Here is a 23020-nt window from a genome sequence, read left to right on the forward strand (position 1 = left end):
TGATTTTGTGTGTTACATAGAGCAATGTGTTGCTATTTTGAATTTCGAAACGGTTGGAATTTTGAAACAAAGAGGTGGTTAGGACTAGGAGCTCACACATAGCCAAATCCAAACACACCAACTGTCAAATTCATTTTTGAGAAGAAAAAAAAAATCTCAGGGCTCCCCATTATCACCAACATGTGGGCTCCCATTTTCTGGGTCCACAAGTCGGCGAGTCAACTGCTAATATCTGGTCTCTTTTTCTACCTTCCAAGTTCAACCAATCTTCGGTCAAGCTCGCCTCGAAGTGGCCTCGGCGATACCCATGCTGTCCCGATGCGCCCGCTCCCCAGCCCCGCCACGGTCGCCGCCCGCCGCCTCATCCGTGACAACCAGCGCATCAGCGAGCTCGCCCGCGCGGGCGACCTTGCCGCGGCGCGCCGGGTGTTCGACGCGATGCCGCGGCGCGACGTCGTCTCCTGGAACGCGCTCCTCACCGCGCTCTGGCGCGGCGGGCGAGACCACCTCCCCGCCGCGCGCCGCCTCTTCGACGCCATGCCCGCCCGCAACGCCATATCCTGGAACTCGATCGTCGCGGGGTGCCTCGCGCACGGGGACCTGGCCGCGGCCTCCGCCTACTTCGCGCGCGCCCCGGCGCGGAACGTGGCCACGTGGAACGCCATGCTCGCGGGGCTCGTCCGGCTCGGCCGCCTGGAGGACGCGGAGAGGCTGTTCGGAGAAATGCCCGCGAGGAACGTGGTGTCGTACACAACCATGGTGGACGCCCTCGCCCAGCGCGGGGAGGTGGCGAGGGCGCGGGACGTGTTTGACACAATGCCCGAGAGGAACCTCGTGTCGTGGGCAGTGATGATCAGCGGGTATGTTGAAAACAGCATGTTCACCGAGGCAAGGGAACTGTTTGAAGCTATGCCGGAGAAGAATGTTGTGGCGTGCACTGCGATGATCACGGGGTACTGCAAAGAGGGGGATGTGGAGAGTGCAAGGAGGCTGTTTGATGGGGTTCGTGTTAAGGATGTCATATCCTGGAATGCTATGATCTCAGGTAATTTGTACAGGCCAGAATCCTTTCTTATGCTTCCATTTTGCTAGTATAATATGAGCGAAGGACTACTAATTGTGAAATAGCTTAGATATGCCAATTGAGCAGTGTAACTTACCTGAATGGTCATGTAGCCATGGTGGCCTTCTATATCAAGCTCGATATGGGGCTGTGCATCCCTTTCCCTCAGCTATTCAGTGGCTTGTCAGTTGTGAATCTGCATCTGTATTGCTATAGCTTTGAGTTGTTTCAAACAAATGATAATAGTTGATGCTATTTGATATCTGCGACAAATTCTCTTAATAAGGTGCAAATAAAAGGAATAAAGTTTTCTTTTTGTGCTACACAATATATGTCACCTGTGCTACTGTCAAGCAATAACTTCTCTGGGGAGTCCACAAAATGTATGCTGGGCATTTTCTTGACCACTTCAAAATTTTGGAATTGATATGAACTCAATGCTTCAATTTGTTAATACCTTGTTAACATACCTGATTGCCAACTCTAGAGTGCAGATTGCGACAAAGTGTGATAGTTCTTTTTGGCTGTTGAATGCTTGAAGCATTGGACTGTAGTGTTTGAAGTTTTCAGCTGCTATGATGTTCTCATTTTTACGAGTTTCTTCTCTTTTTCTTAGAAAATTGGTAGGGCCTCTGTGATTTGATTAAGAGAAATAATACCTTTAGAAGCCACTCCCTCCAGTTGAAATTATAATGCATATTCTGTTCTGTTAGGGACTTGGATTGACAGCTACTCCATTGATATGTCATTTGTGTGATACAAAACCATAATCACAATTAAGTATTCTTTCAATACAAATATAGTATAATCAATTTTGTGTAAAAAATTAAATGTATTTATAGAGTAGTTATTGGCAAAGCCTTGTCCTAACAAAATGAAATGTGCCTTGTAATTTCAAATGGTGGGAGTACTAAACTCCCAGGAAACCTATCCAACCACATGGAGAAAACAGGCCAAAGCAGCGAGAAAATATTCGGTGCAAACCAATTTCTCGGTGGAAACGTGAAAACCCCTTCAAAAATTATAGTTGCATGTATCCAAAAAATTTCAAACTATGCACATCCATAATGCATCATTAAATGTACTTTGTGTCAAAAATTGAGATGCAAACTCAATCTAGAAAAATTCAAACAAAAATGACAAACTCAAAGTGCATAAGGCACTATTTTTTCTCGAACACGCAGGAGAGCTGCGTATCTTTGTATTAAGAGAGAAATAGTCCAATTACAAACACATCACCTTACCTTGGACTACAGTAAGGGATGCCAATGTTTTAGAAAAACAAAATATTACAAGCAACAAGAATTTGGGACCTGACCACCTCTAGACCTCCTCTAACTAGGTACTGCAACTCCCTCTAGGCTCAGGGTAGTAAGCCCTTTAGCACCAGAGATTTGCCATAAGTGAAATTCATCCTTAAAGGCCTGGAGAGCTCCGTGCAAATTTGGTGCTGCACCATCGAAGATGCAAGCATTCCTGTGCTTCCAGATGATCCAAGCTCCAAGGATTACAAGAGAATTGAATCCCTTCCGTAACTGCTTCTGTAATTTTTTCCAAGATTTCTTCCACCAATCTGCAAGAGAGCTAGATGTGCGACTAGGCACCAAATGAGTTAGGTTCAGTGGCTGGAGAACGCTGAACCAAAATTGCCGTGCAAACACACAAGTAGTGAGTAGATGTTGGATAGTCTCATCTTCTTGGTCACACAGCGGGCAGCGGGCAGGGTGAGGTAGTCCTCTTTTCTGCAGACGATCAGAAGTCCAACATCGGTTACGAATGGCCAACCAAACAAAGGTTTTGCACTTGCTGGGTGCCCAGGATTTCCAGAGCCTCTTCCAAGGTTCAAAGCCAATGGCTCCTTCAAAAAAAGTTCTGTATGCAGATGTAGTAGAGAATTTTCCTGAGGCTTCAAACTTCCAGTGATGAATGTCTTCCGTGTCATTTACAGCAAACTCAGCGAGGGCATCCCAAAGCTCTAAATATTCAGCAAGGCCCTGCCAACTGAGGGCTCCTCTTATGTCTGACACCCAGGAAAGCTCAATCATAGCATCGCTCACAGTTCTAGATTTTCTTAATCTTGGTGGTACAGCCTTGAAGACATTAGGTGCCAGATTCTCAATACTGCAGCCATGTAACCAACGATCAGTCCAAAACAAAGTGTTCCTACCATTGCCCACTGTAGTCACAACTGACACGGCAAACATAGCAGCGGTGTTGGGGTATTTTGGAACTTCCAGACAAGCCCATGGATGGTCCGGTTTAGTCTGCCCATGGACGGTCCGGTTTAGTCTTCTCAAACCAAAGCCATCGCATTTGCAATGCCCAACCCATAATTTCCAGGTTATGGATTCCTAGCCCCCCAAGATCGAGAGGTCTCATGACCTTTTCCCATGCCACTAAGCAGCTGCCACCATTGATCTCCTTCCTACCCTTCCACAAGAAACTCCTCCTGATTTTGTCTACTGCTCGGATGAACCATTTAGGGACTTTAATAGCGATCAGCAGATATATAGGAATGGCAGTTAGGACAAATCTCACTAATACAGCCTGGCCTGCCAAGCTCATCAGAGAAGCCTTCCAACCAGGAAGTTTGTTGGCAATCTTCTCAATCCAAGTCATCAAGTCACTGCGTCGCAGCTTTCTATCCGAGATTGGTAATCCCAAATAAGTGGTGGGGAAAATAGTTGTTGTGCACTGCAGGGTGTTGTTTACAATCTCCACAATTTCCCCATCACAATGAATTGGAATCACACAACTTTTCTGTAAGTTAGTCTGCAGTCCAGAAACCTCACCAAATACATGCAGAAGTTCCTTAGTAATCTGAAGATCCTCTTCCTCTGATCTAATAAAGAGTGCCACATCATCTGCGTATAAGGACATCCGCTGACCAGTAGAGAGTGTTACGAATGAGAAAGGGAGAATGGATCAGTTGTATTGAGGCCCATAGGGGTGCATATATAGAGAGTACATGAGGGAACCCTAGACTATAGGAAATGACTCTAATACCCTTAACACCCCCCCTCAAATACAACGTGAATGCAATGGCGTTGCATTTGAAGAGTGGTACTAAGTACATGAGTGGAAAGAGAATAAGAAAAAAAAAACACTAATACATGACTAATACATCCAAAGTCCTAAAACAACAAGGATGTCGTTGAAGCGTGCAGCTCCTGAACATGTCTTGTAAAACGATCTCCTCCACAAGTGGTGAACCAACCAAGTCTTCACAAACCAGTACATAGCTTGCTTTGGAGACTTTCAACTTGACAATGTGTGAGATGCGTCAAATCGAACCAAAATGGATGATGCATAAGCCACTGCTGCAAGACGGCAAGCAGTGCACTGCTGCAAAACGGCAGGCAGTGAGACGATGTCATGATGACGACAAATATGGCCTTTGGTCATGACGTGTAGCAAGACGGCTACGAAAGAGGCCAAGAGGCAAGGTCGCATCAAGAGCGATAAGATTAGCTAAATCGACGTGACTTAGCCAACCATAATATGAAGGATAATTGGTCGATTGACAAAGATTATGTGGACGGGCACAGCTTCTATGAATTTTGAGCATGAAATTGGACTTGGATGAACCCTAGACTTTGACACGGGGCGGATCCAGCTCGGGAAGGGCCGGATCTGGCCCGAGGAGCCGGCGGCGGCTGCCATGGCGGAGGAGGTAGGGCGCGGCCGCGACGGCGGCGGCCAGACGGGGCCATGGGACAGCGACGGCCTGACGGTGGCGCGGACGAGGATGGGCGCCAACGGAGACGACGACGACGGGTGGTGACGACGGCTGCTGCTGCTGCTGAAGAAGGCGGCGCGGAGAACGGGCGCCGGCGGGCTGCTGCTGCTTACGACGATGGAAGGGGAAGAAAAGAAAAAAAAGTGGAGATCGATGCTGCCCCTCGGGAGACGGAGATCCTCCCGGGGGCAGCGCAGCGACGGGAAGGGTGGAGGCTCTCGATCTAAACCTGCTCTGATACCATGTTACGAATGAGAAAGGGAGAATGGATCAGTTGTATTGAGGCCCATAGGGGTGCATATATAGAGAGTACATGAGGGAACCCTAGACTATAGGAAATGACTCTAATACCCTTAACAGAGAGGAGGGGTAGGAGCAGGCCTTCCGCTTCAGCTTTCAAAAACAGACTGTTTAGAACATCCATGACCAAAATAAACAGCATGGGGGAGAGGGGACCCCCCTGCCGAAGCCCTCACCGATGATTAATGAAGCCTCCCGGCTCTCCATTTAGAAGAACTTGAGTTGAGGCTGATTGTAGGAGATTAGAGACTAGATTACGCCATGCAGCTCCAAAGCCCAATTGTGTTAAGATCTCTAGTAAGAAAGCCCAATCCACTGAATCGAATGCCTTGGAAATATCGAGTTTCAAAAACAGGTTTGAAATTTTTCGTCGATGTAGGATCTTGATGGTCTGCTGCACCAACATGTAGTAATCATGAATGCACCTGCCTCTTATGAACGCACTTTGATTCGAAGCGACCAAGCTGTCCAGCTGAGGAGCTAGGCGATTCCATCATCTTGGTAACCAGCTTTGCGAAGCTGTGCACGAGACTAATTGGACGATAATCCTTGGCTTCAACCGCATCAGCTTTTTTGGGGATCAGTGTTAAATATGCGGAGTTTAGCAGCCCCAGCATCCTTGTATCACCTTGTTGTAGAGTGATGATCGCAGCCATGAAATCAGCTTTGATGATTGACCAACAGGACTTGTAGAAGCATCCTGTAAAGCCATCCGGCCCTGGAGCTCGATCAGCCGGGAGTGATCTGATAGTTGCCCAAACTTCCTCTTCTGAAAATGGCGCCTCAAGTTCTGAAAGGTCAATTCCTGCTCTATGAAATGTAGATAGATCAAGAGTAGTAGTTCTGGATCTTGCAGTTCCCAACAGACCATCAAAATGCTTGAAGAGGATCTGGTGTTTATCTTCCTGAGCAGTGGCTACCCGGTCACCATCTATTAGTTTGGAGATGAAATTTTTTTTGCTTACGGAAACTAGCTTGCTTGTGGAACAAGGACGTGTTTGCGTCCCCATCCTTCAGGTAGTGAATCCGTGATCGAAGCCGAGCAATCGTTCTTTCGAGAGTGGCAAGCACTAAGCAGTGCCGCTTGAGCTTACATCACAGCCAATTCTCTTGTCCAGACAGAGCACGGTGATCTTGTGCTATCTCCAGGTGATGTAGAACATGACGGGCAAGGGCGAGCTGTGTTTTTACATGCCCAGTTTGCTTCCGACTCCAAGATTGCAGAGCTCTTGTGAGACGTTTCAGTTTAATGGATATTCTTTCTAGGGGGCATCGGCACTGAACAGGCTGGTCCCATGATTGTTGCACCGTTTCATGAAACCCCGGCAGTTTTGTCCAAAATCTTTCAAAGTTAAACCTCTTTTTCCCTCTGATTCCTTCCCTGAGTCCCAAAATCAGCGGGCAATGATCAGACATTTCAGTGGCATGGCTTTGTAGAATGTTCTCTGAATAAATGTCATCCCAATCATTAGTACAAAGTACACGGTCTAACTTGACAAGAGTAGGGGACTCTCTCTCGTTTGACCACGTGTAGCATCTTCCGAGCAAAGGGATCTCCTTTAACTCCATCTCATTCACAAAACGACGAAATCTCCCCATCATTGCTTGATTAACATTTCCATTGTTCTTGTCCTCAGAGCAATAAATCATGTTAAAATCACCTGCGAGCATCCACGGTCCAGGGCAGCCAGCTCGTACCTCACGTAATTCATCTAAAAAGGCCACCTTTTCAGCATCACTTTGGGGGCCATGAACTCCCGTAAGCCACCAGGGAGGGAGGATCATCGTTGCTGCTAAGCAGAACTGACACAGAGTGACGATGGACACGATGGTGGTCCACCCTGAAAGTTCCTTCTCGCCAAGCCACCAAGATCCCACCTCTTGTTTGTTGTGCTGGTAAAAACACAAAATTAACAAACTCCTGACCAAGAAAAGAGGATACATCTTGTGCCGAAATATGTGATAACTTTGTTTCTTGAAGGCAGACCACTGCAGGTCGAGACTCATCAACCACTTTTCGAAGGTTGTCTCTTCTAGACTTGTCATTGAGACCACGTACGTTCCAAATAAGAATACAGGATCTATTCATTGGGGAAGGTAGCGCTGAGACCTGACCACATAGCAAGAATAACCCTCAAGCAATAATTACAGGATCGGCTACAGCACGAACCTGATCCTCAGGTGGGACATCCCAGCCAAAAAGAGCTGAGAGGGCGGTCAGATGATCCTGACCCAGAAGATGATTGTAAAATTTTGTATAACGATCAAGCGCTTCATCCGAGATTCGTCCTTCCTCATCAGTTAAGCCAAGTTTTCTGCAGACAGTAGAGGCCAAAGCTCTATCTATTTTAGGAGGTAGTTTAGCAATTCGGCGGCTGCGACGTGGTAGGCTGATAGGTCCTACCGTTTTTGGTCTTCTCTTCTGAACAACCGGGGCAGGCAAGATGGATTCCACAGGTTTTGAAACCTTGCTAATAAACTCGGCCGTCGGGTTAGACGAAGCTGCAGCTTTTCGTGGCGTTCGGCTGTAGACGATCAGGTTGTCCGGAAGGACTCTTTGGGATAACCCCATGCTTGGAATTGTGGCCGAAGACGCCCCCTCAACTGCCGCACCCACGGTGGTCGCAGGGGCATGAGGTGCGTCCTCCGGCAACTCGGGAGGCAAGGCATCAGAATTGTCCATCGGCAGTGTAGGGGCAGGGGGCATCACAACGAAGGTGGAGGCCGCTCTCATCGGGGAAACTTCAGTGCCGGGGCAGAGCAGCCCGGTGGTCTGCGAGGTCGCCGTCACAGGAGATGCATCCCACACCGAAGGTGCTACCTCGACAGAGCCGACCACCGGATCCAGCAGGATATCCGTGGTCGCGACGGCGGCGAATGTTGGAGCAGCTTCGATGGATGTCGCTGGGCCATCATGTCTTGCTGGGCCGGTTGTTGTAGGCAGGCCAGAGCCCATCATGGAGGCCGAAGCAACGGGCCCGTCTGTGCCAAGATGGCCTTTTTCTTCAACAACAGGTAGGGTTAATGCCGCGGGAACCCCGGGCGAGGCGGACAACTCGACAGGCGAGTCATCAACGCCTCCAGCCAACGGGATTGCCGCATCTCCAGGGGACACATCCCCATTGCCCGAGGGAAGATCAAAGGCGAGGGACACGTGATTAATGGCCTTCACGGAAGATGGCGGGCAGCATGGGGAAGCCGCGACAGCCACCGCCTCCTTGGCCACTGAGCGCACCGCGTCTCCAAGTTCCTGGACTCCCGTGCCGCCGCCAACAGGACCCGGGCCCGCAAGTAGGATACGGGGTGGGGGCCCATCCCCTGAGCTTCGTGGAGAGTCGCCAGGAGAACGAGAGTTACGTCGCCGGCGCCGGCCACCACCATGGCCGGCCGGAGGAGCCAGGGGTGCACCAGTACCTTCAGATCGCCCAGCATCCGGCACCACTGTGATTTGGACTTCATAGGATAGGGCCCGCTTCAGTGGAGGAGCTTCATCAACCGGGGCAGGTGGTTCCACCACAACAAGATCCATTGCAGCCGGGATCTCATCAGGACGAGAACACCAGGCGGAGAGCCGGAACGTAGAGTAGTCCCGGTGGTCCACCGTTTCGGGGTGCAGTGCACGAACCCAGCACCATTCATCTAGGAGGTGTTCCGCCGTATCCAGCTCCCAGACATGCGCCGGAATTCCACGAACCTCAATGTCGACGAGGTGTGGTAGGGTGACGCCTGTCGCATTCTTGAACCGAGACCACCGCCGGCAATGTAGTGTGATCTAAGATATCCGGATTGGTCTCTCTTCGTTGTAGACACGGATAGCATCATCTTCATTAGACAGAACCAACAGAAACTCATGAGGGCTCAAGCGATGCATCACCATTGAGCTGGTCAGGAGATCATAGCGGCGAGCAAGCTCAGCCACCAGACCATCAACCGAAACAGCTGTGGGGTCGCCAACCACCAGCATCGACAGAGCGTAGCGAAGCTCATCCTCGGCCCTAGCGATCCTTTCTGAACGATCGATGATACGCATAGGCCGAGGGGCGGCGTCGGCGCAAACCACCCTGGCAGACCAGCAGCCGAAGCCGGCACAGGAGAGTGGTCAGAGCCAGTCGCTGGCGGGTGATCAATCTCATTGCGCCCAGCAGTGTGTCGCCGCCTGACACGTCGGCGATGACGGCGCCGGCTGCCAGCACCCTGAGTTCCATCGCCACCGGCAGAGCATGTAGCAGCCAGCGGAGGATCACTAGCCAAAACCCCACCAGCAGAGGGAGGAGTCAAAGCAGCATCGCCGCCGACCCCGTCACCCCCGACGGCAGCAGAGTGGCCAACATCCTTGTGTCTCCAGATAGTAGTCCGTGGCCGGTCCACCGCCGGAGGACGAGAAGTCGCTGAAGGGCGAGCGGCCATGCCTGAAATGGGGCACCAGAGGGCCCGATGGCCCAGTCGCCGACACTTGAAGCAGCGAGTCTGGTTGTTGCAAGCGGCCGCTCGGTGGTCTGGCGAGAAGCAGTTGAAGCACTGCCCACGGAGGTCAACAGGAACCTGGCGACGAGGACCTCGCTCCGCCAGAAGGCGGGCCTTGCGGGAGCGGCGGCTTTCCACCTTCAGCTAGCCCTCAGCGTCTGGACCACGCACCGGCGGGCCCGATGAAGATGAAGAGCCTGCAGGGATCGCCGCCAGGAGTACCTCCTTGAAGGATAGGGGTGTGGCGCCGCCGCCAGGCTTCCCAGATGGTGGAGTGTCACGACACCAACGTTGGGCCTTGCTGCGCCCAGTCGCCGTCGCAGGGAGGGGCCTCGACTCCGGTAGAAGAGAGGGAGAGGTGGTCGCCGGACTCGGGATGAGGGCCGGCATGGGGCTGGTGGGGTTGGGTGTGGCGTCGAGGCATAAGGCACTATAGGACAATTTTGTCTTGTAGTGCACTTGCATATGGAATTTGTTATTTTCATATGAATTTTTACAAAATGATTTTACATCTCAAATTTTGACACAAGGTACATCTAATGATGCACTATGGATGTGCATCGTTTGAAATTTTTTTGGATACTTGCAACTATATTTTTTGAAGGGGTTTTCACGTTTGTGGCTAAATAGCAAAGCAAGCATTAGATATTGTAGCAGACTGACTAGGCAATTTAAATTGATAAACACAGAACACCAATGCTGGTCTCTATTGCCCAATGCCATCCCTGTTTCTCCATGTCTTCCTTAATTGATATAGTCCTGTTATGTATTTTATTTGCTTTGCATAAAGACGGTAGTTCAGTTATCAAAAACTGAAGATCATGTGCCTAGCCCCTTCTCTTGATGCTATTGCTGCCACTGAACATGCGTTGAGGAAAATTATCACAGTTCACTTTTGCAAATTTCTGCAGGATATGTTCATAATGGATACGGAGAAGAAGCTATGAGACTGCATATTGTAATGCACAAAGAAGGTGTAAAACCAGATCATGCAACAATTATTGCGGTCCTGACTGCATGCTCTGCTCTTGCTTTGCTCAGACAAGGAAAGTCCGCACATGCTATTGCCATCAAAACATTGTTAGAATCTAGCACCTCTTTTTCTAATGCTTTGATGACAATGTACAGCAGATGTGGCAGTGTGGGTGAATCAGAGTTAGTCTTCGTAAATCTTAAAAGCCAGGACATTGTTTCTTGGAACACAATAATTGCCACGTATGCACAACATGGTAAATATCAGAAAGTTATCACACTATTCCATGAGATGGGAGTCCGTGGGCTCACACCTGATGACATTACCTTCCTTAGTGTGTTATCAGCATGCGGGCATGCTGGCATGGTGGATGTAAGCTTGAAATTGTTTGATCTGATGTCATCCAAATACGGAATATCTCCAAGAGCTGAACACTATGCTTGCATTGTGGATATACTGAGCCGAGCAGGGCAGTTGGAGAAAGCTTGTAATTATATAAAAGAGATGCCATTAGAAGCTGAGAAGAATGTTTGGGGTGCCTTGCTTGGAGCTTGTCAGACACACGGTTATGTGCAGCTGGGCGAACTTGCAGCTAAGATGCTTGTTCAGTCAGACTCCGAAAATTCAGGGCCTTATGTGATGCTTTCAAATATATATGCTGCTGCTGGCATGTGGGGTCAAGTCAATCAAATAAGAGGTCAGATGAAAGAAAGAGGGGTGAAGAAACAACCTGGATACAGTTGGACGGAGATCGCTAATGAAGTTCATATGTTTGTGGGTGGAGATGCATCTCATCCAGAGATGAGCAAGATCATATCTGAGCTGAGAAAAATCAACTTCCATATGAAAATGGTCACCAATGAAACTCATATAATGGCAGAACTGGCATAAGAATGTGGCTGCTACTTCTGATGGTCTCCAAGTTTTGATGCCATTTGAAACACCCACTCTAGCCAATCGCTAGTCTTGACTCATGAATTCAAGGATCGGATTTCTACGGAGTAGATTATTCACCTTGGTTACATGGATATCAAGCATGGCTTCTAATCAGACAAGTCTAGTGGGTATCGCAATGATGACAAACTAGGTTCTTTACAATAAATAAATGAGGAGGTCGTGGCAACTTGATGGATGGAAGTACAAATTAGAAGGAACATATGAACAGTTTTTTCAGGTAATAATAATCATGTTAATTTATGTTCTTCTTGGAAGTACTATTGTTTTACAAAATAAAATATAGATCCAACTTTCTTATTGCAGGCTTCCCAGAAATATTTAGTAAGATGGATGGCTAATTGGATCAATTGATCCAAATTAAGGTGATATGGTTCTCTGGAAATAATAATGCTGGTCCTCCACAGAACCCAGTTTTCCTTAAACACCTTAATGAGATAATGCAATGTTACTTTGGTCCATTCAACTGAAATAATGCAATTTTACTTTGGTCCATTCGACTGAAGGGCACTCTAGTGCTACATATGTAATTAACTTAAAAGTTAAAAAAGGTTGATAGCTTGCCAAAGTTCTTTCAATCTTCTTTTTTTTCCCCTTGAAGATGCAGGAGAACTGTGTATCTTTATATAAAAAGAAAGAGAAAGGTAGAGAACCCTTACACCACACCCAAGTTAATGTGTGGGCTACTTAGGAACATCAAGATACAAAGAACATATTGCAAGCTATTCCACTTTTCATGTTCTATTCTCTGTACATTAAATCCGTGACACAAAGTAAAACAAAAGGTCACCGCAAATAGCTTTTCATCTCTTGGAGTGAAATCTTTGGCATTCCATATGTCATGTGCTCAAGGGCTTTGAATAAAGAAAATGGAACCTATACTGCTTTCATAAATACTAGATTGCATTTTGAGAGTTGCTTTTCTTCATTATTTCACTAAACTTTCTGAGAATTGTCTTCTTTTTCTGTTTTCCAGGATTCTTGATGTCCTCCAGGCGAGTAGATCTTTGGCCATCAAAATACACATCATCTGCTGCCACTGAACTTACTTTCATCTCACCTCGCTTGGCATCCCGAGGAGATGCTTCTGCTGAGGTTTTGGTCGATTCTGAACTGAACATAGCATCAATCATATCCTTCAACTCTCTAATACTACTCTGTGCTGCTGCCTCACTGACCTTAAGGGATTCATATTCTTGCTTGATACTCTGTAAGGCACTCTCTTTCTCGAAGATCTGTTCATTAAGGCGAGAGTTCTCCACCCTGGCAATCTCCAGTGATTCCCTTGCTACATTAGCTTCACCCACTGCATGCTTCAGCATTTCCCTAAGCCTAGAATTTTCATCTCTGATCACCCTCTGTGATTCAATCAACTTTTCATTCTCTTGCTTTCCTTTACTTAGCTCCTCCTCAAACATCTTGATGCAATCAACGAGTCCCCTCTCTTTCTCTTTTGATGCTGCTGCCAATTCATCTGACTCAACCTTTAGTCGCCCTGCCTCTTCCACTGCCATCTGGAGCTTGTCCGTTGCATTTTCTAACGAGGCTTTCAAGCTCTCCACTTCAGTCCTTGCATTATTCAACTCAGATTGTGCCAATAGAAGCTTCCCTTTTGCCTCTCTGGCCTCTGTGCTTTGCTCTTTCAAGGCTATGGCCAGGTCATCCATGGCCTTCTTGCACTTCTCCTCGGATTCCACAGCGAGTTTGAGCTCTCGCTGTAGTGACCATGTCTCCACTTCACCCGGATCAGCAAAGGAGAAGGACATCACGCCCCTTTTCCTCAAATTCTTCACTGGCTGCTTACCGGGATTAAAGGCTTCTAAACTTTTGCTGCTGTCTCTTAGTGAAGCTATCTCAAGCTTGGCCTCCTCCAGAGATACCTTAGTCTGCTCAAGCTGCTTTGTTTGGGCCTCCAAAGACAGCAGCATCTTCTTCTCTGAATCTCTTGCAGCCTCCAGTTCACCTTCCAACTGCTGTAATCTGTCTGCAAGGTCCACCTGCCCTTCGGCCCCATTGCTTTTCAACTTTTTGTTCCTATTCGTGTTCGTCTTCCTGAGCTCTTCGATCTCATCTAGGGCACGCGCCTTCTCCTCTCTCTCCTTCCTCAGCTCCTCCTGCAGTCTGTTCAGTTGTTTTTGCATGTCTGATTCGTCCAAGAAGCCCGAGTCTGGGACTTTGTTTCCATTGGAAGATGGCCTGACGCAGTCAACAGAAACAAAACTCATGTCGGTTCATGGACTGATGGCAGGAATCAAAACAAGAAGGGGAGGAAAATAAAGATCAAGAAGAGGTCTCAGTTCATTGAAGGTCGACTTGCCATGAAACTTGATCCCTCGATCCAATCATCCAAGAAAAACTTTGGGAACTAGTAGCAGTATCATCTACATACCTGGACCTGAAAGAAAACATGTTCTCCGATCGAGAATCCTGCAGGCTTCCCCTCCAAAAAGAACTGCAAGCTGCAGCCTGGCTCAGACGGAATCAACCGACCATACCACTCGCGCGGATCCTATGAAACGAAGCCCCAACTTTTATGTCAGATGATCACCCAGTTGGTGTACGCAATACGCGTACAGAAGACCAGGTGTTATCTTGGAGAGAGGAACTCTTCTCTTTTGGTGTCGTCAGAGCAGAGGAGGATGAAGCCAACTCTTATTGGTGAAGGATCGCGGCGGATTCGTGTTGAAACGGTCGCACTCTCCGGAGCCGTCTCGACGGGAGGGAGGATACGCACAGGTACAGAGACGGTCCAAGTTTTATACTATTATATAGATTTTTTATTTATGCTGCGTACCAGTTGGGTTGTGCTTCTCTTATCTGACTCTCGTCATCAACTGGGGCCCAGCAGTCAGCCGGTGTGACTATTGCTTGACTCGCCTTTTACGCGGTTCAGGGGATGGAACAATGACATACTCCCAGTTGATGTTCACATGAGTACCTCCAGGTTCAGATCCTATATTCATGTGAGCATGCGGCTCGTCATGTCTTTCCCCTTTCTTCCGCCGTCCATGCCAATCAGGAAGCAATTGTTTTGGGAGTGTGTTAGTAGCGTGCACGTTTTTGCCCATCACGGTATTTAATTGACATCCCGAAAGAAAAAGGAAATGATGTGCTAATGCAATGATGTGCACGTTTTGATGCCTAACAAATTGGGCCCAATTGCCCCCTTTAACGCACCTGCTGTCTGCTGATCTCGTTAAACGTTTTTGCAAAGATGTGCAGAGCGTAGATCAGGATGCGCTGGCCAATATAAATGGCACCTGCGAATGGTGATTAAGTTTGCCTGTACTGTACGCAAATACCGTTTAAAGCCTTGATTTTGCAAAGTTTGTCATGAAGCACTGACATAACTAGAGCTACTCCACCTAGTTGCATTTTAGATCGTAAGGAAAAAAATACTAATGTCTATCGCATAATACCAAATAAATGAATTCTAAGACGTATTTTATGGTGGATTTAATGACACTAATTTGATGTTAAATTTCAAAGTTAGATGACTGTGCCTTAAAACAAGACCAAAATCTCTTGCATTTTGAAACAGATGAGTAAATTTAACGCTCGACCTCTCTTGTCGTCCTCTACAAGTGGTGGCCAAGGAGTGGGCACGTAGTGCGCGCTATTGCTGTCACGACCACAAACGCCTATCAGAATATTTGTTTAAAAAAAACACCTATCAAAATATCAGGACAGCCATGGCTAAAAAGAATACTTCAACAGTGGAGCGACCACAATGCCATCGCTTATCGAAGCATTGTTGCTGTCGCTCTCTCTCTCTGTTTTTTTTTTCATTTTTCATGGCAGCAAAATCATAACCGCGAGTTAAAAATGCTCCGCAGTTTAGCTGCATCTGTCATGAGTGCTAAGAAGCACCACGAGATCAAACTAAGAGCAAAGCCAGAAAAAAAACAGGAAAACAATGCAAATACTTTTGAATTTGAACACGGAGATTGTTTGAAAGAAAATCATACAGATATTCTAAAATAATTCGCTTCACTAGTTTTCCTATTGGTAACAGCATGGTAAGCACATATGAATATATCAGTTCAAATTTCAGGAACAAGATTAAAAACAGAAGACAAATTATGACTGCAACAGTTTACGATGGTGGCCTTACTATAGTCTACATCGCACGGCGTTCTCATTCCTCAAAACAGATATGCAGAATGATTAGCTGCAGTGAACCCTTCTTCACTACCCCACAAATGCGATCATCACATCTCACGATGACGATTCCAGCAGAAAATATCCATCACAGCACGAGTACAACTGCTAGCAGACAGACCATGTTCCCCTAATCCTCTCCTAGATATCTTTGGCTGGAAAGCCTACAGAACAGCAGAAAAGCTCAATAGTACAATGATATATAGTAGTCTAATTCATCACCCATGTAATACACATGATTGCATTTTTTGTGTGGCTCCAGCTGTGATCCATCTCAACCAAGATCAAAAGGGTGATGATAGCAATCACACAGCTAACAATCCACAACCTAGCCATCATTAGGATTTGCTGGATATATATGGAACATGCATAACCATTCAATCATAGTACAAAAGAGTTGACAATCCTTGTACTAGTTAAAGGCAGGCTTAGGTTATTCTCTCCCACACACTAACAGGGTTCCAGTAGGAAAGTAAAACAATACATGGATAACACAATATAGGAATATAACAAAACGAAAGGTAAGCAGACCCGATGATAAAGGACACACGAAAATGGTCCTTGTACAAGCATCACGACTACCCAAAGGGTTAAGAGATAGAGACGGCAGTCACTTGGATCGATGGCTACTGCTCATCCTCGGGCTTGCTGGCATCCCTCATTTCATCGCCGCCATCATCCTGATAAACAGCATGATTAGCATTATTGACAATAGAATTCCAAGTGTTTTGCATTGTTATGTAGTTCTCTGATCTACCTGCATGTCAGAAGTCCACAAGGTGAGGTTGTCACGAAGAAGCTGCATGATCAGGGTGCTATCCTTGTAGGACTCTTCCCCAAGAGTGTCCAGTTCTGAAATGGCTTCATCGAAGGCCTGGAACCAAGTAGTGGTATGATGATCACATAAAACAGCATGTGCAAACTCTATTGGTTAGTTGGTAACTACTAGGGATGCACCAAAGCTTTACAGGATTGTAAGCTCTACATCAGTAAGACTTTTACAAGTAAATGAAATTAAGGATCCAATGCCATAGAATAGTCAGAGGATTAAAGAAAGGCCTCGTCAGTCATCACAGATTGGAATAACACCTGACTAAAAAAAAGTACTCAGATGCACAAGCTGACCAGCAAATGCAGCCAAAGTTTTTTTGGACTCCCGAATCTGGATTTAGCAAGTTGCAGCTGATCCCGAAAGGCAGCATGGAACTCTCTTGATATCAATCAAGCAGCACATGTAATGACTACTTGCCACTAGCATGCAAGCCTGTGGGACAACACTGTGCAAGATACTTAAGAATCACATCTTGGAAGCACTCGGCAATTTGAGCCAGCATGGCCGCATGGGACGCAACTACAACAGGCTGCCAAGAAACCGGCGGCCAAAGCATCCAATTTGAGCCAGCATGGCCGCATGGGACGCAACTACAACGGCCGCATGGGACGCAACTACAAAATGCAACTGTAACCGAAGAATATTTAAACAAGCGCATACATGGTGAGGATCTGAGTCTTACTTATGCAAGCAGAGTAGTTAATCTACCATCGCAAAGAGGAATCTAAAATACAGCATGGTGCATTGGTTCGAGGGAAGTGAATCAGCCTAAATCATCAATCAGCAAGCACAATATCAAATCCACAGCCTGCCCTACAAATCTTAGGGGTTTAGCTTACTACTTAGCAACTACCATTACCCCCCACCAAAATACAGATCTACACGCAACAATCGCGAAGATTCCGAGCAAGAAGCATCGGCTCACCTGCTTGGCGAGCGAGCACGCGCGGTCCGGCGAGTTGAGGATCTCGTAGTAGAAGACGGAGAAGTTGAGCGCGAGGCCGAGCCTGATGGGGTGTGTGGGCGGCAGCTCCTTTATGGCTATGTCCTGGAGAAAGAAATAGGAAAACCACACGAGATCCAATCCAGCCATGTCGAGTCAAGTCAGTAACAGAAGGACGACGAGAGAGTTGGTGGACGGGACGGGACCTGGGCGGCCTGGTAGGCGGCTAGGGTGGAGTCAGCGGCGTCCTTGCGCTCGGCTCCGGTCTTGAACTCGGCGAGGTAGCGGTGGTAGTCGCCCTTCATCTTGAGGTAGAAGACCTTGGCGTCGACGGCGGCGGCGGCGGGGACGAGGCGGTCGTCGAGGAGGCGCAGGATCCCCGCGCAGATGCCGGAGAGCTCGGCCTCGACGCGGCCGCGGTAGTCCCTGGCGGCAGCGGCGTGGCCCGCGGCGCCGCGGGCCTCCTCCTTCTGCTCGATGGAAGAGACGATGCGCCACGACGCGCGGCGCGCGCCGATGACGTTCTTGTAGGCGACCGACAGCAGGTTGCGCTCCTCGACGGTGAGCTCCCCGGCGCCCGCCGCCGCGGCGACCTTCTCCATGAACTCCACCATCTCCTCGTACCGCTCCGCCTGCTCCGCCAGCTTCGCCATGTACACCATCTCCTCCCGCGTCCCTGCTCCCGCCGCCATCTCCGCCGCCGAGGCGCCTCCCCTCTCCCTCTCTCTCTCGCGCGCGCGCTCGGTAATGGAGTACTGGAGTGGTGGTGGGACTCCGCGCGCGGCGGCGGCGGCGTTGGCGGCGGCTGTTCCCCCCCCTTTGAGTTGGTTGGTGCGCGGGGCGTGTGGCTCTTGCGGTTTCCTGGGTGGGTGGGGGGAGGGGGGGGGGGCGGAGTGGGAAGGAGCGGCTGCGGTTTTAAAACGGACGAGGGGTGGGGGGGCTTTCGGCTTGGCTGGGCTGCTGCCTATGCGTCGCCTTTTTCCCCTCCGCTTTTCCTTGGCGGAGGAGAGAGAGACGAAGATAAGAACGAGAGAGAGAGGTCAGTTCAAAAACGAGGCGGGTGGTGACGACAGCGGCGGCGGCGGCAGGAGGAGGAGCCGACGAGGAGGGAGCGCCGCCGGCCGCCGAGATATGGGGGGCGGGGGATGCGGATCGGATCTCCGCCGTGGCGCGTTCGCACGAGGTGTCGCCGTGTCGGCTGGCGATTGGCCCTTCTGGGGTTCTTCCCCTGTGGGTGGGATGCGTGGGGGCGGCTTTGCCGGCGTGGGCCGGGCCCGCAGATAGTTGGGCCTCCGTCCCGTTTCGTCTCGCGTGGCCTGCTGAGTCGGACAGGATGGGCTCAGATTGAAGCGGGCTAGATTATCACCGGCCCACCGGACAGATTGAACCAAGCCCGGTCGCGCGGGCCTGTTTATTATTCTTTAGCTCTTGAATCCATCGGCTGCCTTATCCACCCGCTTGCAGTTTGCATATATTAGGAGCAGTTAAATCATCACACAAGATTCAATAATTTTTTTTATTCTGAAATAATTTTTTGCTACAACAATATTCTAGAAAAAAAGATTTGTTCTAGCAACAAAACACAAGTAGACCGATTTGTTGAGTCGATTTTAGGTGCAAAATACATAATTATGGAGGCATGAAAGTGGTGTGACAGATCCACTCAAAGTCACGCGTGAACCCAAACAACACTCGCTGCGGTTTCTGGATTTACCACAGGCAGCAGGCAGAGGCTCCTCTCCTCTGGTCCTCCCGCTGCGCACCCCACGTCGGATCCACTGTTCCCAAGCACCGCTCCGCAAGCTCACCGAATCGCGTGCCGGCGGAAGAAGGAAAGGATTGGACGAGTTCCGAGCGGAGCGAAACTACCGGAGGGAGAGGTAACCCGGAGGCCGGATTGCGGCGCATGGCTTGTTGCGCCGCGCCCTCGTCGTCCGCAGGCCGACGGCGCGCGCCCCATGTTTGTGCTTGGCCCGCCCTCCGTCACCCCTGCTGTTTCTCTCGCGCGTCCGGATTCCTGCGAGTCTGTGACCGGATCGTGTGGGGGCGCCGCGGGCTGGGGCTGCCCGAGCGTGGGAGATCGCAGACGAGAATGCGACGCTGCTGCTGGGAGCCTAGGAGTCTAGGAGTGACATGGCCTGCATGCGCGCGTGCTGCCGGTTGATCCGCGCCCCGAACCGGGAAGCGTTTGCCCTGTTCCCGTGTTCCCGATCGGCAGCAGAATCCCTGCACGCACTGAACCGCCGGAGCACGCATGGACGGCAGGCGAATCCGGGCCGGACAGAGCGCGGCGAAACGGTCAAAAGCGGCGAGCACGCGCGCTGCACACGTAGTCACACTCTCCCGCGCCCGGGGCACGGCGCACCGGGACCTTGACACCCAAGTCAAGCCAAGTCTAGCCAGACTCTGGACTGCAAGCACGAATGCACGGCCTGCCGATCGAGCTTTACGGTGCATGGCCCAAGGTTCCAAAAGGGCGAGGTGACAGCGACAAAAAGGTCTTGTCTTTTTCTTTCTTCCGAGCAAACAACAGGGATTCTTCTCCGCTCGTGAGCGGCGAAAACAACCTCCGACCCACGTCTTTCCCGTTGCAGCCGGCAATGCTTGTTTCGCGTCTTGCCACTAGCACCAGCAGCGTGCATGGAAAAACTGCGCAGAAAGGAGAGAGAGAAAAAAAGGGTGCCTCGGTGCGTGGACTTGGATGGAGGAAATGCGTTCAGTTTCTTCTCACGCTATCCGTTTTCACTATCTGTGTTCGTGTGATTGGACTCGGTGCGTGGAATAACAGGTCTTTTCGGCCGCGAGAGGATAGGATTCGTGCCGTCGCCGTATAGACTAAGCGCAGGGGACATGCGCGATGAGGCTTGAAGCGTCAGAGATAATGCGGTCATCTTATTCGCAGTGGGATTACGATTGAAGCGTGCCAGGTTTTTAGCCGGAGTGGCTGGCGGTTTTCTCCGATCTTTTTACTGCTGGCTGAAGCAACGGGGTACACTGGACTCGCGTGTTCACGTACTAACCAAGCAATTCTCTTTCTCTATGGTATTTTTTTTGTCAGCCACAGACACACGATACTTAATTCATAAACTTCTCTACCAAGAATCAGTGCGTAATGAGCAAGCTTTGCTGTCAAGGTCGTACTAGGATCGAATCGTTCCTGAAATGAAATAAAACAAGGCACTGTCAAGTGGTGCTATGGTGGGCGCTGCAAGTACAGAACCCAAGCCCAAAACGGACGCTGTCGAGATCCCGAGCGACAAAACAGGGTGCACGGGCAGCAACTTGTTTTTATTATCTCGTTTTTTCGTCAGAATTCCGCGGTGCACGCGATCCTGCGACCACACCGCCGCCGTCAGAAACAGCAGGGCGCGGCCAGCCCGAGCCACCGGGGTTGCCGGCCGCGGGGGCCGGGACGGCGCGGTGGCCCCAGGAAAAGCAGAGGCGAGGCGCCGAGGCCCACGGTTTTCGCGGCCACGGAACGTGGGCACGTGCCATGCCAAGCTTTATAATCCCGAGCCGCGGGGGCGTGCGGTGCGGTGGTGCTGCGGCCTCCCAAAATTTCCAAAGCCCTGACACCTCTTGATCGCAAAGAGCACACATCACACTCTCTCTCTCTCTCTCTCTCTCTCTCTCTCTCTCTCTTTCTCTCTATTTCTCTGTCACTCGCGACTCGATCGCCGTCGGCGTCAGACTGGTCGTTCCGGGCGTGCGCGCGGGGGCGGCGGGTGGGCGACGAATCGAACCTACAAAATTGTGCCGGTCCTCATGGCCGTGGCGTTCCCGCCGCACATCATGGCGCTGAGCAAGGTGCAGCGGCTGTACGACGCCTGCGACGTCGTGTTCGCGTCGCCGGCGGCGGGGGCGGGGGCGCCCACGCTCGGCGAGATCAGGTGGCTGCAGAAAATCCTCGGTGAGCCCCCATTTTATCTTGTTCGTATCTTGCGCGTGGTCGTGTTCGCCGGCAACTTACGGTGCTGGGATTCCGTGCGCTTAGATGGCGTCGAGGCAGCGGACGTCGGGATCGACGACGGCGAGAATCCGGAGGCGTCGTCGTCGTCGGACGACGAGCTGAGCCCCAAGGGCGGCCGGCTCCTGTCGGCGCGGGCGTTCACGCGCATCACCTACGTGCACATCCACCAGTGCGAGGATTTCTCGGTACGCGCGTGCTTGGGTTCCAGTCCGGCACGGTTGGCCAGCGAAATCAGCGGACGGCGCTGGTGGTTTGGGCCGGGTTGTGTCGGCGGCGTGCTTACTGACCATGGGCGCCTTGGTTTTTCTCTTCAGATGGGCGTGTTCTGCTTCCCGGCCGGCGCGACGCTGCCGCTGCACGACCACCCGGAGATGGTGGTGCTGAGCAAGCTCCTGTACGGCTCCGTGCGCGTGCGCTCGTACGACTGGGTCGCCGCGCCGCCGCGCCCCGCCGCAAGAAAATGTGCGCCGCCGTGCTCCATCGCACACTGGTCTCGTTCGTCTTTCGTGGCGCCGCCGCTTGGGCTAACGGCCGGTGTGGTGCTGCAGGTGGGCTGGCCAGGGTGGTGGCCGCGGACGAGGTGCGGCGCGCGCCGTGCGAGGCGTCGGTGCTGTTCCCGCGGAGCGGCGGCAACCTGCACGCGTTCACCGCCGTGACGCCGTGCGCGATCCTCGACGTGCTCACGCCGCCCTACTCGGAGGAGCGCGGCCGCCCGTCCACCTACTTCAGCGACGTCCTCATCCCGTCTCTCCCAGGTACGCTGCAAATGCGAAGCATGCGACCAATCGACCATTGGTAACTTCACTCCCTGACAGACTGACACGGTGCCTCTTATGATGTTCATGTTCAGGTTTTGCGTTCTTGGAGGAGACGGATCTGCCCGAGGATTTCAGTGTCGCTGGGGCGCCGTACCTTGGGCCTGAGCTGACGGTAGATATGGATGATTACGATGACGATTACGATGACTACGACGAGTAGCTAGATCCAGATGCTAGCTATAGAGATAGCTGGGCCCACACGCTCCCTGTACATAGTACCATGTTTGTATAGTACTACAGAGTTTTCAGAGAAAAGTTTCACTGCTGGAGTGCTGGCTGGTTCGTAGTCTAGCACACAAGTTTCACATACGTACCGACAACCGTGTAAAATAAAGGACGTTTCGTTTCCATTGGCCTGGTTAAAACTTGGTGCGCGGAACAACAAGCCCTTCCGGAAATGAGAAGAAAACAGCAGCAAGTGGCCACGTTCATCAATATTCAATGGAAAGTGGGCAGCACAAGTACAGACACCATGCCCGAACCGGGCCGTGCCACGATCCCAGGCGACTGAGCAGGCCACACCACGGACAGCAACTTGTTTTAGTTTTTTTGTCAGAAACGGCGGTGCCCGCGCCCGCGACCCCCGCGAGCGCACCGCCGTCAGAAACAGCACGGCTGGCGTGCGCCGGTCACCTCCAAACCGGTCACCGTCGTGCGTGCGCCGGAGCGTGCGCGGGCGACGGCTTTACATAGCGCGTGTGCGTTACGGGCTTCCGGCAGTGGCGTCGGCGAGATGGCTGTGGCGTTTCCCGCTGCACAGCATGGCGCTCAGCAAGGGGCAGCAGCTGTGCGACGTGGTCTTT

The 23020-nt window shown here is 50.6% G+C and overlaps 4 protein-coding genes and 1 long non-coding RNA gene across 6 annotated transcripts; 3 read left to right on the forward strand and 2 right to left on the reverse strand.

Annotated features, from left to right (window-relative positions):
• Positions 1–270: 270 nt before the first annotated feature.
• On the forward strand, positions 271–12608 carry LOC120712685 (pentatricopeptide repeat-containing protein At1g09410, mitochondrial-like). 2 transcript variants are annotated; one of them, XM_039998527.1, is made up of 4 exons: positions 271–1045; positions 10478–11713; positions 11800–11858; positions 12470–12607. In XM_039998527.1, exons 1-2 carry the CDS (start codon positions 319–321, stop codon positions 11428–11430), a joined length of 1680 nt encoding a protein of 559 aa, XP_039854461.1. In that variant the 5' UTR covers positions 271–318; the 3' UTR covers positions 11431–11713; positions 11800–11858; positions 12470–12607. The 2 variants fall into 2 exon arrangements, with proteins under 2 accessions (XP_039854461.1, XP_039854462.1); XM_039998528.1 differs by lacking the exon at positions 11800–11858 and having other exon boundaries at positions 12470–12608.
• LOC120712686 (WEB family protein At4g27595, chloroplastic-like) lies at positions 12096–14221 on the reverse strand. The gene is made up of 2 exons (XM_039998529.1): positions 13883–14221; positions 12096–13689 (listed from the first exon to the last, which is right to left on the reverse strand). The coding sequence occupies exons 1-2, from the start codon at positions 13900–13902 to the stop codon at positions 12390–12392; spliced, it is 1320 nt and encodes a 439-aa protein (XP_039854463.1). The 5' UTR covers positions 13903–14221; the 3' UTR covers positions 12096–12389.
• On the forward strand, positions 14083–14669 carry LOC120712688. The gene is made up of 2 exons (XR_005690980.1): positions 14083–14229; positions 14342–14669. It is a non-coding gene; the product is annotated as an uncharacterized LOC120712688 (long non-coding RNA).
• A 1323-nt stretch (positions 14670–15992) lies between these two features.
• Positions 15993–18346, reverse strand: LOC120712689 (14-3-3-like protein GF14-A). Its single transcript, XM_039998530.1, has 4 exons — positions 17636–18346; positions 17412–17534; positions 16412–16528; positions 15993–16334 (listed from the first exon to the last, which is right to left on the reverse strand). The coding sequence occupies exons 1-4, from the start codon at positions 18119–18121 to the stop codon at positions 16281–16283; spliced, it is 780 nt and encodes a 259-aa protein (XP_039854464.1). The 5' UTR covers positions 18122–18346; the 3' UTR covers positions 15993–16280.
• A 2719-nt stretch (positions 18347–21065) lies between these two features.
• On the forward strand, positions 21066–22561 carry LOC120639234 (plant cysteine oxidase 1-like). Its single transcript, XM_039915218.1, has 5 exons — positions 21066–21339; positions 21424–21584; positions 21714–21861; positions 21948–22154; positions 22250–22561. Exons 1-5 carry the CDS (start codon positions 21195–21197, stop codon positions 22375–22377), a joined length of 789 nt encoding a protein of 262 aa, XP_039771152.1. The 5' UTR covers positions 21066–21194; the 3' UTR covers positions 22378–22561.
• The last annotated feature ends 459 nt before the right edge of the window (positions 22562–23020 follow it).

The sequence above is a fragment of the Panicum virgatum genome, chromosome 6K, assembly GCF_016808335.1.
Source record: "Panicum virgatum strain AP13 chromosome 6K, P.virgatum_v5, whole genome shotgun sequence".
Lineage (NCBI taxonomy): Eukaryota > Viridiplantae > Streptophyta > Magnoliopsida > Poales > Poaceae > Panicum > Panicum virgatum.